The 15,808-nt window shown below is 44.8% G+C and overlaps 1 protein-coding gene across 5 annotated transcripts in view; it reads right to left on the reverse strand.

Moving 5' to 3' along the window:
- LOC137369804 (focal adhesion kinase 1) overlaps positions 1–15,808 on the reverse strand; it is a 717,355-nt gene that overhangs the window by 23,879 nt on the left and 677,668 nt on the right. For all 5 annotated transcript variants that reach the window (XM_068031302.1, XM_068031301.1, XM_068031300.1 and 2 more), the window contains 3 exons: positions 15,416–15,478; positions 14,590–14,629; positions 9,152–9,258 (listed from right to left, as the gene is read on the reverse strand). In XM_068031302.1, the coding sequence (XP_067887403.1) occupies positions 9,152–9,258; positions 14,590–14,629; positions 15,416–15,478 (210 nt within the window). The remainder of the gene's footprint in view (positions 1–9,151; positions 9,259–14,589; positions 14,630–15,415; positions 15,479–15,808) is intronic.

Below are 15,808 nucleotides of genomic sequence, written 5' to 3' on the forward strand. Positions count from 1 at the left end.
AAGGCAGATGAACTTAGGGCTTGGATTAGTACCTGGGAGTATGATGTTATTGCTATTACTGAGACTTGGTTAAGGGAAGGGCATGATTGGCAACTAAATATCCCAGGATACCGATGCTTCAGGCGGGATAGAGAGGGAGGTAAAAGGGGTGGAGGAGTTGCATTACTGGTCAAAGAGGATATCACAGCTGTGCTGAAGGAAGGCACTATGGAGGACACGAGCTGTGAGGCAATATGGGCAGAACTCAGAAATAGGAAGGGTCCGGTAACAATGTTGGGGCTGTACTACAGGCCTCCCAACAGCGAGCGTGAGATAGAGGTACAAATACGTAAACAGATTACGGAAAGCTGTAGGAGCAACAGGGTGGTGGTGATAGGAGATTTTAATTTTCCCAACATTGACTGGGATTCACTTAATGTTAGAGGTCTAGATGGAGCAGAATTTGTAAGGAGCATCCAGGAGGGTTTTCTAGAGCAGTATGTAAATAGTCCAACTCGGGAAGGGGCCATACTGGACCTGGTGTTGGGAAATGAGCCGGGCCAGGTGGTTGACGTTTCAGTAGGGGACTACTTTGGGAATAGTGATCACAATTCCGTAAGTTTTAGAATACTCATGGACAAAGACGAGAGTGGTCCTAAAGGAAGAGTGCTAAATTGGGGGAAGGCCAACTATACCAAAATTCGGCAGGAGCTGGGGAATGTAGATTGGGAGCAGCTGTTTGAAGGGAAATCCACATTTGATATGTGGGAGGCTTTTAAAGAGAGGTTGTTTAGCGTGCAGGAGAGACATGTTCCTGTGAAAATGAGGGGTAGAAATGGCAAGATTAGGGAACCATGGATGACAGGTGAAATTGTGAGACTAGCTAAGAGGAAAAAGGAAGCATACATAAGGTCTAGGCGGCTGAAGAAAGACAAAGCTTTGGAAGAATATCGGAATTGTAGGCACAATCTGAAACGAGGAATTAGGAGGGCTAAAAGGGGTCATGAAATATCTTTAGCAAACAGGGTTAAGGAAAATCCCAAAGCCTTTTATTCATATATAAGGAGCAAGAGGGTAGCTAGAGAAAGGATTGGCCCACTCAAGGACAAAGGAGGAAAGTTATGCGTGGAGTCAGAGAAAATGGGTGAGATTCTAAACGAGTACTTTGCATCGGTATTCACCGAGGAGAGGGACATGACGGATGTTGAGGTTAGGGACAGATGTTTGATTACTCTAGGTCAAGTCGGCATAAGGAGGGAGGAAATGTTGGGTATTCTAAAAGGCATTAAGGTGGACAAGTCCCCAGGTCCGGATGGAATCTATCCCAGGTTACTGTGGGAAGCGAGAGAGGAAATAGTTGGGGCCTTAACAGATATCTTTGCAACATCCTTAAACATGGGTGAGGTCCCGGAGGACTGGAGAATTGCTAATGTTGTCCCCTTGTTTAAGAAGGGTAGCAGGGATAATCCAGGTAATTATAGACCGGTGAGCCTGACGTCAGTGGTAGGGAAGCTGCTGGAGAAGATACTGAGGGATAGGATCTATTCCCATCTGGAAGAAAATGGGCTTATCAGTGATAGGCAACATGGTTTTGTGCAGGGAAGGTCATGTCTTACCAACTTAATAGAATTCTTTGAGGAAGTGACAAAGTTGATTGATGAGGGAAGGGCTGTAGATGTCATATACATGGACTTCAGTAAGGCGCTTGATAAGGTTCCCCATGGTAGGCTGATGGAGAAAGTGAAGGCGCATGGGGTCCAAGGTGTACTAGCTAGATGGATAAAGAACTGGCTGGGCAACAGGAGACAGAGAGTAGCAGTGGAAGGGAGTTTCTCAAAATGGAGACGTGTGACCAGTGGTGTTCCACAGGGATCCGTGCTGGGACCACTGTTGTTTGTGATATACATAAATGATTTGGAGGAAAGTATAGGTGGTCTGATTAGCAAGTTTGCAGACGACACTAAGATTGCTGGAGTAGCAGATACTGAAGGGGACTGTCAGAGAATACAGCAGAATATAGATAGACTGGAGAGTTGGGCAGAGAAATGGCAGGTGGAGTTCAATCAGGGCAAATGCGAGGTGATGCATTTTGGAAGATCCAATTCAAGAGTGAACTATACAGTAAATGGAAAAGTCCTGGGGAAAATTGATGTACAGAGAGATTTGGGTGTTCAGGTCCATTGTTCCCTGAAGGTGGCAACGCAGGTCAATAGAGTGGTCAAGAAGGCATACGGCATGCTTTCCTTCATCGGACGGGGTATTGAGTACAAGAGTTGGGAGGTCATGTTACAGTTGTATAGGACTTTGGTTCGGCCACATTTGGAATACTGCGTGCAGTTCTGGTCGCCACATTACCAAAAGGATGTGGATGCTTTGGAGAGGGTGCAGAGGAGATTCACCAGGATGTTGCCTGGTATGGAGGGCGCTAGCTATTAAGAGAGGTCGAGTAGATTAGGATTATTTTCATTAGAAAGACGGAGGTTGAGGGGGGACCTGATTGAGGTGTACAAAATCATGAGAGGTATAGACAGAGTGGATAGCAAGAAGCTTTTTCCCCAGAGTGGGGGATTCAATTACAAGGGGATACGAGTTCAAAGTGAAAGGGGAAAAGTTTAGGGGGGATATGCGTGGAAATTTCTTTCCGCAGAGGGTGGTGGGTGCATGGAACGCTTTGCCAGCGGAGGTGGTAGACGCGGGCACGATAGCGTCTTTTAAGATGTATCTAGACAGATACATGAATGGGCAGGAAGTAAAGAGATACAGACCCTTAGAAAATAGGCGACAGGTTTAGATAGAGGATTTGGATCGGCGTAGGCTTGGAGGGCCGAAGGGCCTGTTCCTGTGCTGTAATTTTCTTTGTATCTCCTCTGCACCCTCTCAAGGACCCTCACATCCTTCCTAAAGTGTGGTGACCAGAACTGGACGCAATACTCTAGTTGTGGCCTAACCAGAGCTTTATAAAGGTTCAGTATAACTTCCCTGCTTTTGTACTGAATACCTCTATGTTTGAAGCCCTAGATCCCACACGCTTTGCCAACTACTCCCTCATTATGTCCTGCAACCTTGTACGCTCTTAAGAACTGTACACTTTAGTCTTCATTGCCTCTCCCTATTCCTTCTGCCAAAATGCATTACCTCACATTTCTCTATATTAAATTGTATCGGCTATTTGTCTGCCCATTCTGCTCGCCTATATATTCCATGTTGCAGTCGATTGGTATCATCCTCACTGTCTGCCACACCTCCATGTTTGGTACCATCGGCAAATTTTGAAATTTTACTCTGTATGACAATATCCAAGTCATTTATATGTAATCAAAAAAAGCAGTGGTCCCAGCACTGAACCTCAGGGAACACCACTGTCCACCATCTACCAGTTTGAAAAACAACCATTTACCACAACTCACTGTTTTCTGTCCTTGAGCCAATTTTTTTTATCCAATTGGATACTGACCTTATTCCATTTTCTTAAAATCCATATAGGCAACATCCATCGCTCTCCTTCATGAATCTTCTCTATTACTTCATCAAAAAATTCAGTTAGTCAAACACGATCTGCCTTTTACAAATCCACGCTGGCTCTCCTTAATAAGCTCAAAGTTCTCCAAGTGCCTGTTGATTTTTTCCCTGATGATTGTTTGTAAAGCCTTACCCACCGCTGATGTTAAACTAACCAGTCTGTCGTTACTCGGAATGTCCTTACAACTTTCCTGAATAAAGGTGTCACATTTGCCACTCTCTAGTCCTCTGGCACCTTCCCCATATCTAGGGAAGACTGGAAGATTACTACTACTATCTCCACTCCCGCTTCTTTTTGCAACCAGGGATGCAAGCCATCTGGGCCAGGTGACTTATTCACTCTACGCACAGCCAGCCTTTCCAGTACATCGTCCCTATCAATTTTCACTCCATCCATTAGCTCTACCATCTCCGCTTCTACTGATATTTTGTCAGCATCCTCTGCATTAGTAAACACTGATACAAAGTACTCATTACGTATTCTAGCCTTGCCCTGCGCCTCTCAGCATATATCACCCTCTTTGTCCTGAATAGGTCCCACCCCATCTCTAACTACCAGCTTACTATTTACATCCGGTAGAGGGTTTTTGGGTTCCCTCTTATGTCAACAGCCATTCTATTCTCTTATTCTCTCTTTGTCAGTAGTATTTTCCTCTTCACTTCCCCGCTCAACTTATTGTATTCGGCCTGGTTCTCACGTGAAGAATTCTGATATGCATCATACACCCTCTTTTATTGCTTCATCATATTCTCCATCACCCTGGTCATCCAAGGAGCCCTGGCTTTCTCCCTTGTTGGAATGTACTTAGCCTGTACCTGAAATATCTCCTCCTTAAAGATCATTCATTGTTCCATTACAGTTTTTCCTGTCAATCTTTGGTTCCATTTTACTCTGGCTATATCCCGCCTCATCCCATTGAAGTTGGCCCTCTTCCAATTTAACAGTTCTACTTTAGATTGTTCCTTGCTCTTCTCCCTTACTAATCTAAAACGTATGATACAATGATCACTCTTAACCCAAGTGCTCCCCCACAGACACTTGGTCCACTTGGCCCACCTCATTCCCCAGCACCAGATCCAGCAATGCCTCCTTCCTAGTTGGAACGAGAACATACTGGTCAAGGGAGTTCACCGGAACACACTTCAGAAGTTCCTCCCCTCCTTACCCTTTACTCTAATCAAATTTCTGTACAAAAACTTGTCATAACTGAATGTCATCACTAGCGGACAGTTTAATTAACAGATTGATTGCCAAGTATTTTACCACAATTATCTAGCTAGTTAAGTTTTAGTTACTTAAAAAATAAAACTGCAACACAAATTGAAGGATTGAATAAAGTGATTACAAGTGATTTTAGTGGTAGCTGCAAAAGGAAAAGGAAAAGTAAGTAGCATGACAGAAAAGACATCATTAAATACTTTACATTAGCAGTTCAGCAGGCTCCAGCATATTGGATGAGGATTAAGTTAAACAAAGATTGCCTGGTGTCGACTCATAAACCTCTAACGAATTATAAAGTTGAAGATGGGTTTAGTATGGAAGAGACAGAGCAAAGGGAAAAATAAAACTATGTAGCACTAGTTACTAATTCAAAATTTGTGCAAAGTGCATATCAAGCACATAATCTTTCATGACAGCATTTTCAGAATGCCTTTCTTTTTTTGTAATTAATTCTTGGGATGTAGGTGTCACTGGCAAGGCTGGAATTTATTGCATTCCAATTGCCCTGAAGGTCGTGGTGGGCCTTCTTCTTGAACTGCTGTAGTCCGTATCCTTTGACCCAGATTTTGCAGTGAAACTGTCAGCATTCACCATCTTCACTCCATGAAATAGACAGCAACTTCTGGTGCCCACATAGCACGAAAACTTCAGCATTCAAGGTTTTGGGACACTTCTCACTGAGACCCTTTAAAGGGTGATAAAATTCTTTGGTGTTTGTTCCCTTCCTCCACATTGTTTAGAAATGTATATTTTTATTTGACTAACCTCCTCCTCCTCCTGAAGTCCCCAGCATCACAGATGCCAGTCTTCAGCCAATTCGAATCACTCCACGTGATATCAAGAAACGAGAGAACGCACTAATTACTGCAAAGGCTATGGGTCCTGACAACATTCCGGCAATAGTACTGAAGACCTGTGCTCCAGAACTTGCCGTGCACCTAGCCAAGCTGTTCCAGTACGTCATCTACTGGCAATGTGGAAAATTGCCCAGGTATGTCCTGTACACAAAAAGCAGGACAAATCCAACCCGGCCAATTACCGCCCCATCAGTCTACTCTCGATCATCAGTAAAGTAATGGAAGGTGTCGTCAACTGTGCTATCAAGTGGCACTTGCTTAACAATACCCTGCTCAGTGACGTTCAGTCTGGGTTCCACCAGGGCTACTCAGCTCCTGACCTCATTACAACCTTGGTTCAAACAAGCTGAACTCAAGAGGTGAGAGTGATTGCCCTTGACATCAAGGCAGCATTTGACTTAGTATGGCATCAAGGAGTCCTAGAAAAACTGGAATCAATGAGAATTGGGGGAAAACTCTCCACTGGTTGGAGTCATACCTATCACAAAGGAAGATTGCTGTGGTTGTTCGAGGTCAATCATCTCAGTCCCAGGATATCACTGCAATAGTTCCTCAGGGTAGTATCCTAGGCCCAACCATCTTCAGCTGCTTCATTAATGACCTTCCTTTAATCACAAGGTCAGAACTGGGTATGTTCGCTGATGATTGCACAATGTTTAGCACCATTCGCAACTTCTCATACTGAAGCAGTCCGTGTAGAAATGCAGCAAGACCTGGACAACATCCAGGCTTGGGCTGGTAGGCGGCAAGTAACATTCGCGCCACACAAGTGCCAGGCAATGACCATCTCCAACAAGAGAGAATCTAACCATCTCCCCTTGACCTTCATGGCATTACAATCACTGAATACCCCACTATCAACATCCTAGGGGCTACCATTGACCAGAAACTGAACTGGAGTAGCCACATAAATACCATGTCTACAAGAGCAGGTCAGAGGCTAGGAATCCTGTGGTGAGTAACTCACCTCCTGACTCCCCAGTACCTGTCCACCATCTACAAGGCACAAGTCAGGAGTGTAATGGAATACTCTCCACTTGCCTGGATGGGTGCAGCTCCAACAAGACTCAGGAAGCACGACACCATCCAGGACAAAGCAGCTCGCTTGATTGGCATGCCATCCACAAACATTCACTCCCTGCACCACCGATGCACAGTGGCAGCAGTGTGTACCATCTACAAGATGTACTGTAGCAATGCACCAAGGATCCTTAGACAGCTCTACCACCAAGAAGGACAAGGGCAGCAGATGCATGGGAACACCACCACCTGCAAGTTCCCCTCCAAGCCACACACCATCCTGACTTGGAACTATGTCACCGTTCCTTCACTGTCGCTGGGTCAAAATCATGGAACTCCCTTCCTAACAGCACTGTGGGTATACCTACCCTACATGGACTGCAGCGGTTCAAGAAGATGGCTCACCACCACCTTCTCAAGGGCAATTAGGGATGGGCAATAAATGCTGGCCTAGTCAGTGATGTCCACATCCCATGAACGAATAAAAAAAAAGTGAAAATAACTGCTGGACATTGTTCTTGATTATTGGCACAGCTGTATTCTGAAACACTGAACCATGGTCCTGTTTGTTATATTGTTCGGCATTTTTTTATTCTTTTGTGGGATGTGAGTGTCGCTGACAAGACTAGATTTGTTCCCATCCCTAACTGCCCTTCAGAAGGTGGTGGTGAGCCATCTACCTGAACCACTGTAGTCCAAGTGGTGTAGGTATATCCACAGTGCTTTAAGGGAGGGAGTTCCAGGATTTTGACCCAGTGACAGTGAAGGAATGGCGATATAGTTCCAAGTCAGGATGATGTGTGACTTGGAGGGGAACTATCAGGTGGTGGTGTTCCCATGCAACTACTGCCTTTGTCCATCTAGGTGGTCGACGTTGTGGGTTTGGAAGATGCCGTCGAAGGAGGCTTAGCAAGTTTTTGCAGTGCATCTTGTCTATAGTACACACTGTTGCCACTGTAGGCTGGTCGTGGAGGGAGTGAATGCTTAAGGTGGTGGATGGTATGCCAATCCTGGATTTTGTCCTGGATGGTGTTGAGCCTTTAATTAGCAGTTCAATAATTGAAAATAGGGTGACTGAAAGACACTAATAACTGTTTATATACCTCCCTTTACAATACCGAGGAATGATGAAACAATTCATTATTATCTGCTTCCACCTTATTTAAGTAAATCATTAAAATAGTAGCACATGCAGCAGCCCAAGACAACCCAGTCCTTCAGGGGTAGCATTAGAAAGTTCGTTTCCTGTAAAATTAAATAGATGATTTAAAAGAAGTGTGATTTTCTCTGACGATTCAGTGAATGGTTAATCCAGGATTAGACTTGGCCTTGATGCACCCTGAGGTAAAAATAGCTTGACAATTGTCAAGGTTCACAAATGAATAATGGCAACATATCAGAGGCCAATTGGCACCCAGGAATCACATGCCAGCAAGCGATCAGCACCTTCAGGAAAGGAGAAAATAACACTGGCAAGAAAAGAACATAAGTTAACAGTTTATGGCACTATATATTGTCAGATAATATGGGGAGAGAAAGAGCTTCAGCTCTTTCACCATGGGGTGCCGGAAAAGATCTTTCCGTTTTTTCATGTGTACAAGATCCCTTTATTTTCCCTCCTTTTCACACTATCAAGGCTTTGTTAGGCTACTTGCATGCAGTAACCAAAAGTGCCAATTTGCTTAACAACTCCCCACTGTTTAACTGAGAATTTAGTGGAGTTGGGGAATGAAGTCAATCTACTCATCACATGCTAGTATTCATTCGCAGGCCAACACCACACCGGGACTTGAGCACTAAAATCCAAGCTGACACTCCTGTGCAAGGCTGAGGGGGAGCTGCACTGTTGGAGGCGCTGTCTTTTGGATGAAACATTAAACTGAGGTCCTGTCTGGTGGAAGAAAAAGGTTCCATGGCACTATTTCGAAGAGCAGAGGTGGTGTTATCCGCAGTGTCCTGGCCAATATTTATCCCTCAATCAACATCACAAAAACAAGTTATCTGATCATTGACACACTGTTGTTTGTGGGAGCTTGATGTGCGCAAATTGGCTGCCGCATTTCCTACATTACAATAGCTACTACACTTCAAAGGTACTTCATTGGCTGTAAAGCATTTTGAGACGCCCGGTGTTTGTGAAAGGCGGTATATAAATGCAACTCTTTTTTTTCTATACTGGTGTTGTCTGTAGAAAGTGTTATGAATACAGAGACTTAGAAATAATACACAGAATTTAAAAATAGACAAAGAGGTATTTTAGTAAATTATACAACAGTCTGGAGGGACAATTATGTCAATCAATTTTCTTCTTCCTGCTTCTCACCAACCTATTGTATGATTCGAGCATTTTCTGTTTTTAGTGAAAAATATATAGAATTGTAGTGGTTAGAAAACCATTTGGCTCCATACTATGGAAGCATTTATAAGGATTCAGCTGCAACCTTCAAAACAATCAGCTCTTACTCAAACGACTGTCTCAAATGAAAGATGCATATTATTATTTCTGACAGGTGGTTCATTGATTAATGGTGTAGGCTTTCATACAAATGCTAACCTTAACTCCTTCATTGTAACTGTCAATTGGACTGTTCAGGCTGGCAATGCTTCCTCCATGGCTAGGGGCACCTGGTCGAGGCGGCTTCTTTGGTGGTGCTGCATGTTCTATTGGAAAAAAGAGTAAAATAGAATAAAACCCTGATTTCATTGATTGTTATGATAGCCTGGAAATAGTACATCTCTGCAAGATTAGATTAGATTAGAGATACAGCACTGAAACAGGCCCTTCGGCCCACCGAGTCTGTGCCGAACATCAACCACCCATTTATACTAATCCTACACTAATCCCGTATTCCTACCAAACATCCCCACCTGTTCCTATATTTCCCTACCACCTACTTATACTAGTGACAATTTATAATGGCCAATTTACCTATCAACCTGCAAGTCTTTTGGCTTGTGGGAGGAAACCGGAGCACCCGGAGAAAACCCACGCAGGCACAGGGAGAACTTGCAAACTCCACACAGGCAGTACCAGAAATCGAACCCGGGTCCCTGGAGCTGTGAGGCTGCGGTGCTAACCACTGCGCCACTGTGCCGCCCTAAAAATCGAGATGATGGATACTCAGTCAGAAATACTTTTACAAAATGTTGGATGGACTTTCTCCCAGAGTGGATTTTGGGCGCTTGACCAGCGGAATGCACTAGCTGGCAGCTCGATAGCCGCTGCGGGAGGCCCGGTCAATTTTGAGTACCTAGGCTCATTAGCATTGGGCTAGCGGGCTGTCGCCAGAAATCGAGTACCTCCGGTTAGACCACTGGCTCCCTAGGCTGGTGCAATATCAGGCTGCCTGGCCAGCCTCTGGATGCAAAGGTAATTAGGTTCTTGGGGTGGGGTGTAGAATGGCAGCAGCCCAGGAATCAGCCTAGTGAACCTTCTCTGAACTGCCTCCAATTCAAGAATGTCCCTCCTTAAATAAGGTGACCAAAACTATACACAGTGCTCTAGGTGCGGTCTCACCAATGCCCTGTATAGTTGCAACAAGACTTCCCTACTTTTATACTTATTCCCCTTGCAATAAAAGCCAACATTCCATTTGCATTCCTAATTATGTCTTGTACTGCATGCTGACCTTTTGTGATTCATGTACAAAGACACCCAGGTCCCTCTGCACCACAGAATTCTGCAGTCTCTCTCCATTTAAATAATATTCTGCTTTTCTATTCTTTCTGCCAATGTGGACAACCTCACATTTTCCCATATTATACTCCATCTGCCAAATTTCTAGCCTCTCACTTAACCTATCTATATCCCTTTGCAGACTCTTTGTATCCTCCTACCTATCGAAAGTTGATACAAGCTGGAGAATGCATGGCACACATTCAGCACAAAAATGGCAGTGTGTTCCGACTGACGTCACAGAACACTGAATTAAATATTTTAATCAGCTAGGTGCCCTCTTCAGGCAGCTGCTTGGGATGCCTACTCAGAGGACCCCAGCAAAATGGCAAAGACACCGAGATGGTGGGAATGAGGCGATATGATGTTAACACTCCAAATTCAGGTTGCTACCACCCACCTTCCAGCAGTTGGGAGGCCTGGAAATTCAACCCTATAAAACTAAGCATTCTACATACGCTCACCCACTGTTTCCTTATTTCATCCTCTCACAAAACTAGTTGGGCCTAAAGAACAGAAAATAAACTTACTTGCACAGCCACTTTAGAACCAGCTGTAAAAACAAGCAATGTAGCCTATGGGATTCCAACATAATTCTTCCTTCTGTTCCTTCATCCTGCTGGAATGGACCTGACCTCTAGTAAGCTTAGAGTCAACATGTGGCTTGATTGACAATATTGAAAGGAAAGTTTAAGATTTCTAAGTCGTTGGGACAAGTTCAGAGGCAGGAACAAGCTGTTCAAAACTCTCTACCAACAGACATTGTTGAGGTGGAAAGTTTGGAGTGTGGGGATCCTACAAATAGGCAGTTAGAAATTGGAGCAGTAACTCTTTGAGTCACCTAGTAATCAATACACCCCTTATAAGGAGTCCAGCTGCTTTGGAAATGATTCTGACCACACTCACCAAAACCCTGTACAATTGTGGCAAGATTTCTTTATTCCTGTACGCCAATCCCCTTGCAATAAAGGCCAACATGGCATTTGATGGCGAGTTCAACTTCAATTTTGAACATTTTCTCGAAGGTAGGAATGCACTTGGGGTTAGTTACATAAAGGGCCATAAAGCAGTGTCAATTTATACCTACAAGAAATGCTGGAAATACTCAGCAGGTCTGGCAGCACCTGGAGCGTGAAGCAGAGTTAACGTTTCAGGTCAGTGACCCTTCATCAGTTCTGAAGAAGGGTCACCGACATGAAACATTAACTCTGCTTCTCTCTCCACAGATGCTGCCAGACCTGCTGAGTATTTCCAGCATTTCTTGTTTTTATTTCAGATTTCCAACATCTGCAGTATTTTTCTTCAATTTGTACCTAGTTAACCTCATCGCACAAGAAATCGGAGCAGGAACAGACCAGATGGCCCATCGAGCCTGCTCCACCATTCAATACGATCATGGCTGATCTGAGGATTCAACTCCACTTTCCTGACCGCTTGCCATATCCCTTGATTCCCTGACAGACCAAAAATCTGTCTATCCCAGCCTTAAATGTATTCAATGATGGAGCATTCACAACCCTTTGAATGGAGTAATTTCTCCTCATCTCAGTCCTAAATGATCAGCCTCTTGTCCTGAGACTTTGCTCCCGGTCTTAGATTCCTCGACCCGCAGAAACAATCTCTCAGTGTTTACCCTATCCAGCCCCTTCAAAATCTTGTAAGTTTCAATGAGATCACCTCTCATTCTTCTAAACTCCAGAGAATATAGGCACAATTTACTCAGCCTTTGATCACAGGACAACCCCCTCATTTCAGGGTCCAATTTAGTAAACCTTCACTGTACTGCCTCCAATGCAAGCATATCCTTTCTTAAATGTGGAGACCAAAATTGCACACAGTAGTCCAGATGTGGTCTCACCAAAACCCTGTACAATTGTAGCAAAACTTCTTTATTCCTGTACTCCAATCCACTTGCAATAAAGGTCAACATGCCATTTGTCTTCCCAATTGCTTGCTGTACCTGCATGCTAACTTTCCCCATTTCTTGTACAAGCACGCCCAAGTCTCTTTGAACATCAACATTTACAAGTTTCACACCTTTCAAAAAAAATTCTGCTTTACTATTCTTACAACCGAAGTGAATAACTTCTCACTTCCCTACATTATACTCCATCTGCCTTCTTGTTGCCATGCACCCCTATTCTGGATGGATTTGTGTCTGCAATAAGTCTAGAATTGGAATGAAGATAGCTTGTGCTTTCCGTGTTTCCGTTCTCCTGCACGTGCTTAACTTCTGTCCAACCTCCCATTTCTACCACCGTAACTTTGTCCCTCCCCCTTCGATGTTACCTACCTACCTACTATTTGCCTCTCCTTCCCATGTTGAACTGCTCAATTTAATCTGTCTGCAAGGACATCAGTACCAATTTAGGTTGGTGGAAGCACATTTCATCTGAATAACTTTCTCCTGCCTCGGAATGATCTGGAGATCTTGAACTCTCTTTTGAATATTGTCACTCAAGCCATGTGTTAACATAGCCAATTGTCTCCCTTACTGCTCTAGCATGTGGCACTGGAAGTAATCCTGCGACTTCATATGTTATGTTAATCACAACATCTGAGTGTTTTCCCTCACTTTCAGAATTTTTCTATAACACATTAAGTCTCTTTACTCTGACGCATCATTTGGGACACCTGGCTGTGGCTGCTTATATTTAAAAAAAAATCATAGTTGTTACTGAAGACTATGGGTGGAATTTTATGCTCCCCCCGCAGCAGTTTTGGAGGCGGGTAGAGCATAAAATCAGGTGGGATGGTGGTGGGATGGTGGGGTTCCTGCCACCATCCCGTCTCTGCCGAAATTTAGTTCAGGGCGGGAAGGCCTGTGAACAGCCTTCCTGCCCCACTGCAAATTGAGGCCCTTAACTGAGCAACTAACCCCCAATTCAGGGCTTCTTTCTGCCACAGCCGCAATTACTCATGTGGCAGGCGTCCCTGTCGCTGCAGGGGAAGCACAGTAGGAAAAACCGTATGGGCTGCTTCCCGGCTCTGCGGGTTGGTTGGGGGTGGGGGGCCCTCGTTCAAAGGTATTTAGTGCCTGAACGAGGAACCCGGTATCAGGAAGGGGGTGTGCCCCCACTGAGGGTCACCTCACTGCCCTTGCTGCCGACCCCTCTCCCCCGCCCCCATAACCACCCCACCACGCGAGACCTCTCCCGCCCTGGCCTACCGGAGGCCTGTCTCCAGCGACGCTCCTTGGCCTGCAAAATGGTCAACTCCAGCAGCAGCCACCGCTTCTGAAGTGGCGCTGCATCAGCCAGCCTCTGATTGGCCAGCAGGTCTCCGGCAACGGGGTCCCAAATCCTATGGAAGGACCACTGCTGTCCGCTTAAGTGCCTGATTGACACTAAATTCAGCGGGCCTTCTAGAAAAGAGGTGATGCGGGGATCTCAGCTTCGGTTTCCCCCGATGTTGAGACCCCTCCCGCCAGCATAACTTTTCTCCTATGTGTTTGCTCCTTTTGTGCTGCATGAAAGGTTTGAGGGCTGAATATTGTGCCTATGGCAAGGCTCCCGGCGCTGGGCTGAAAAGGCAGGGGGACTCCTGTCTCAGCCAGCGGGAGCCCCCCCACCCCCCACCGGAGCGATTCTATGGCGCCGGGCCAATCAACAGCTCGGCACAGAGATCCCCATCTCTTAAAGATGAGGATCCTGCCTCCAGGAGCTAACAGCCAATCAGAGATCTGGCAGCTCAACAGCTCCACTGGGAGCAGTGACCACTGCCGGTACTGCAGAGGCCTTGGACCCAGGCCCAGCGCTGGAAGACCAGACGTCAGGTAAGTAAGGTGAGGTTGCCGGGACCAGTCTGGAAGGCCCTGGCAATAGAAGGGTGGGCTTCGATTAAAGAGGGAGGGGGTACAGGAAGGTGTTTTGTTTGCTGGCGGGGGCCTGCCGCAGGCTACAGATTGCCCACAGAGCAGCCTCCCCCCGCCCCCCCCAACCCCACCGCCAATCCCAGCGGCGGCGGGGACCCTTAAATGGACATTAATAGGCCTCTTAAGGGCCTCAAGGGCAGGAAGGCCGTCGCCCTTGACAAAATTGCATTGCGATGGGGAGGTGGGAGGCGATGGGCCGTCTGCCCCAATTCCATGGGCCTCCCTTCTTCTGGGGGGGCCCATAAAATTTAGCCCTGAAAGGGGAAAGTATATATTTTACAAAACACCGTGCACACCATAGTGATGCTACCAAGAGTTTTGTTTCTCTGGCATCAGCAGAAATCTAGAATCTGAAACTGCCAGTTAAAATTTCATTCTAAAATCTGTTCACATTTATTGAGCAAAAACAATGAATTTTCTGAAGTTATACTTCAATTCTTACCTTGTTTACCTACAGGCTGATAGATGTGTTGATTGCCAGTCTAAAGAAAAAAGAAAAAGGATGAAAATACAAGCACTGTCATAATCCTGTCAGCATACTTGATGTTAGCCTTTAATAGAAGCTCTTGAAAATCGAGACAAAAGTTATTCTTGCAGCTCTCTAGGCAGCTAGACACCCAGACATTTTTCATTTCTTTTCCTCTCGGTTTTGGGTTGCCTACAGTGCATACTATCCTAAAGGTGGACAACTTGCTTTTCAACTTTGTCAATCTGACCATGTAAGCCGTGGATGCCAGAGAATGTTACAATTGGAACCAGCTTGTCCCTCTTGACCCCTAGAATAGTCCAGGCAACATTTCAGGAATCTTTGGAGCAAGATCCCATCACTTTCCTGACACACTGACCTGCTGTGCTCCGCCCTTAGGGACATCCAGATGATGTTTTCAAGTTTCGGAAAAATATTTTCTGAATTCTGAAAACTCATAAGCTGAATACTATAGAATATAATAAAAATGATATCTGCACATAAATTAATAAATGAGTGTCAAAAATTTGGAAATAATGCATAAAATACTAATGCACAACACTGTTGAGTAAGTGGCAAAATCAATTTAGTGGACAAGTTGGTTTGTTCACAAGACTGATGTGGTTTCTTCCAGTCTAAACTTCAGCTGATTCATGCAGTGCATATGCCAACTTCTAAGTCATACCCTTAATGTAAACGTAGATGGTAGAAGCCATCTGTGATTAAAATTATAAACAGGTCACACACCTTTCACACTATGGATCAGAGTAAGGAAGTCTACTTTTAGCACTGCAAAACTTACTGGATCCAGGAGACCTCCATCATCTCGATCAACATTGTTTCTCATGGACCTTGGATCGGGTTTCTGAAAAGGGAATTAAGAAAAAGGCAGGGATTAAAATATTCAGACAAAGTTATCCCTACTTTTCTCTGCTGCACAGATTGCCATAAAATTAATTCAGTAAGATCTAAATGTAAACAATTCAAACTCAAAAGTTGTTACTTTACCAATTTTCCAACACATGACCTGAAAACCTCCATTAATATAATATTTGTCAGGGAGCGACACAGCAGTCTATTTTCTCCTTGCAGCAGAAATTACATGCACAGGATGAGAATAACAAGCATTAATTCCTGTTTCCTGTCAGAGGAAGGCTTACATATACTTGGCTGCAGAAATACAGAAAAAGTGTTT

The sequence above is a fragment of the Heterodontus francisci genome, chromosome 5 (genome assembly GCF_036365525.1).
Source record: "Heterodontus francisci isolate sHetFra1 chromosome 5, sHetFra1.hap1, whole genome shotgun sequence".
Lineage (NCBI taxonomy): Eukaryota > Metazoa > Chordata > Chondrichthyes > Heterodontiformes > Heterodontidae > Heterodontus > Heterodontus francisci.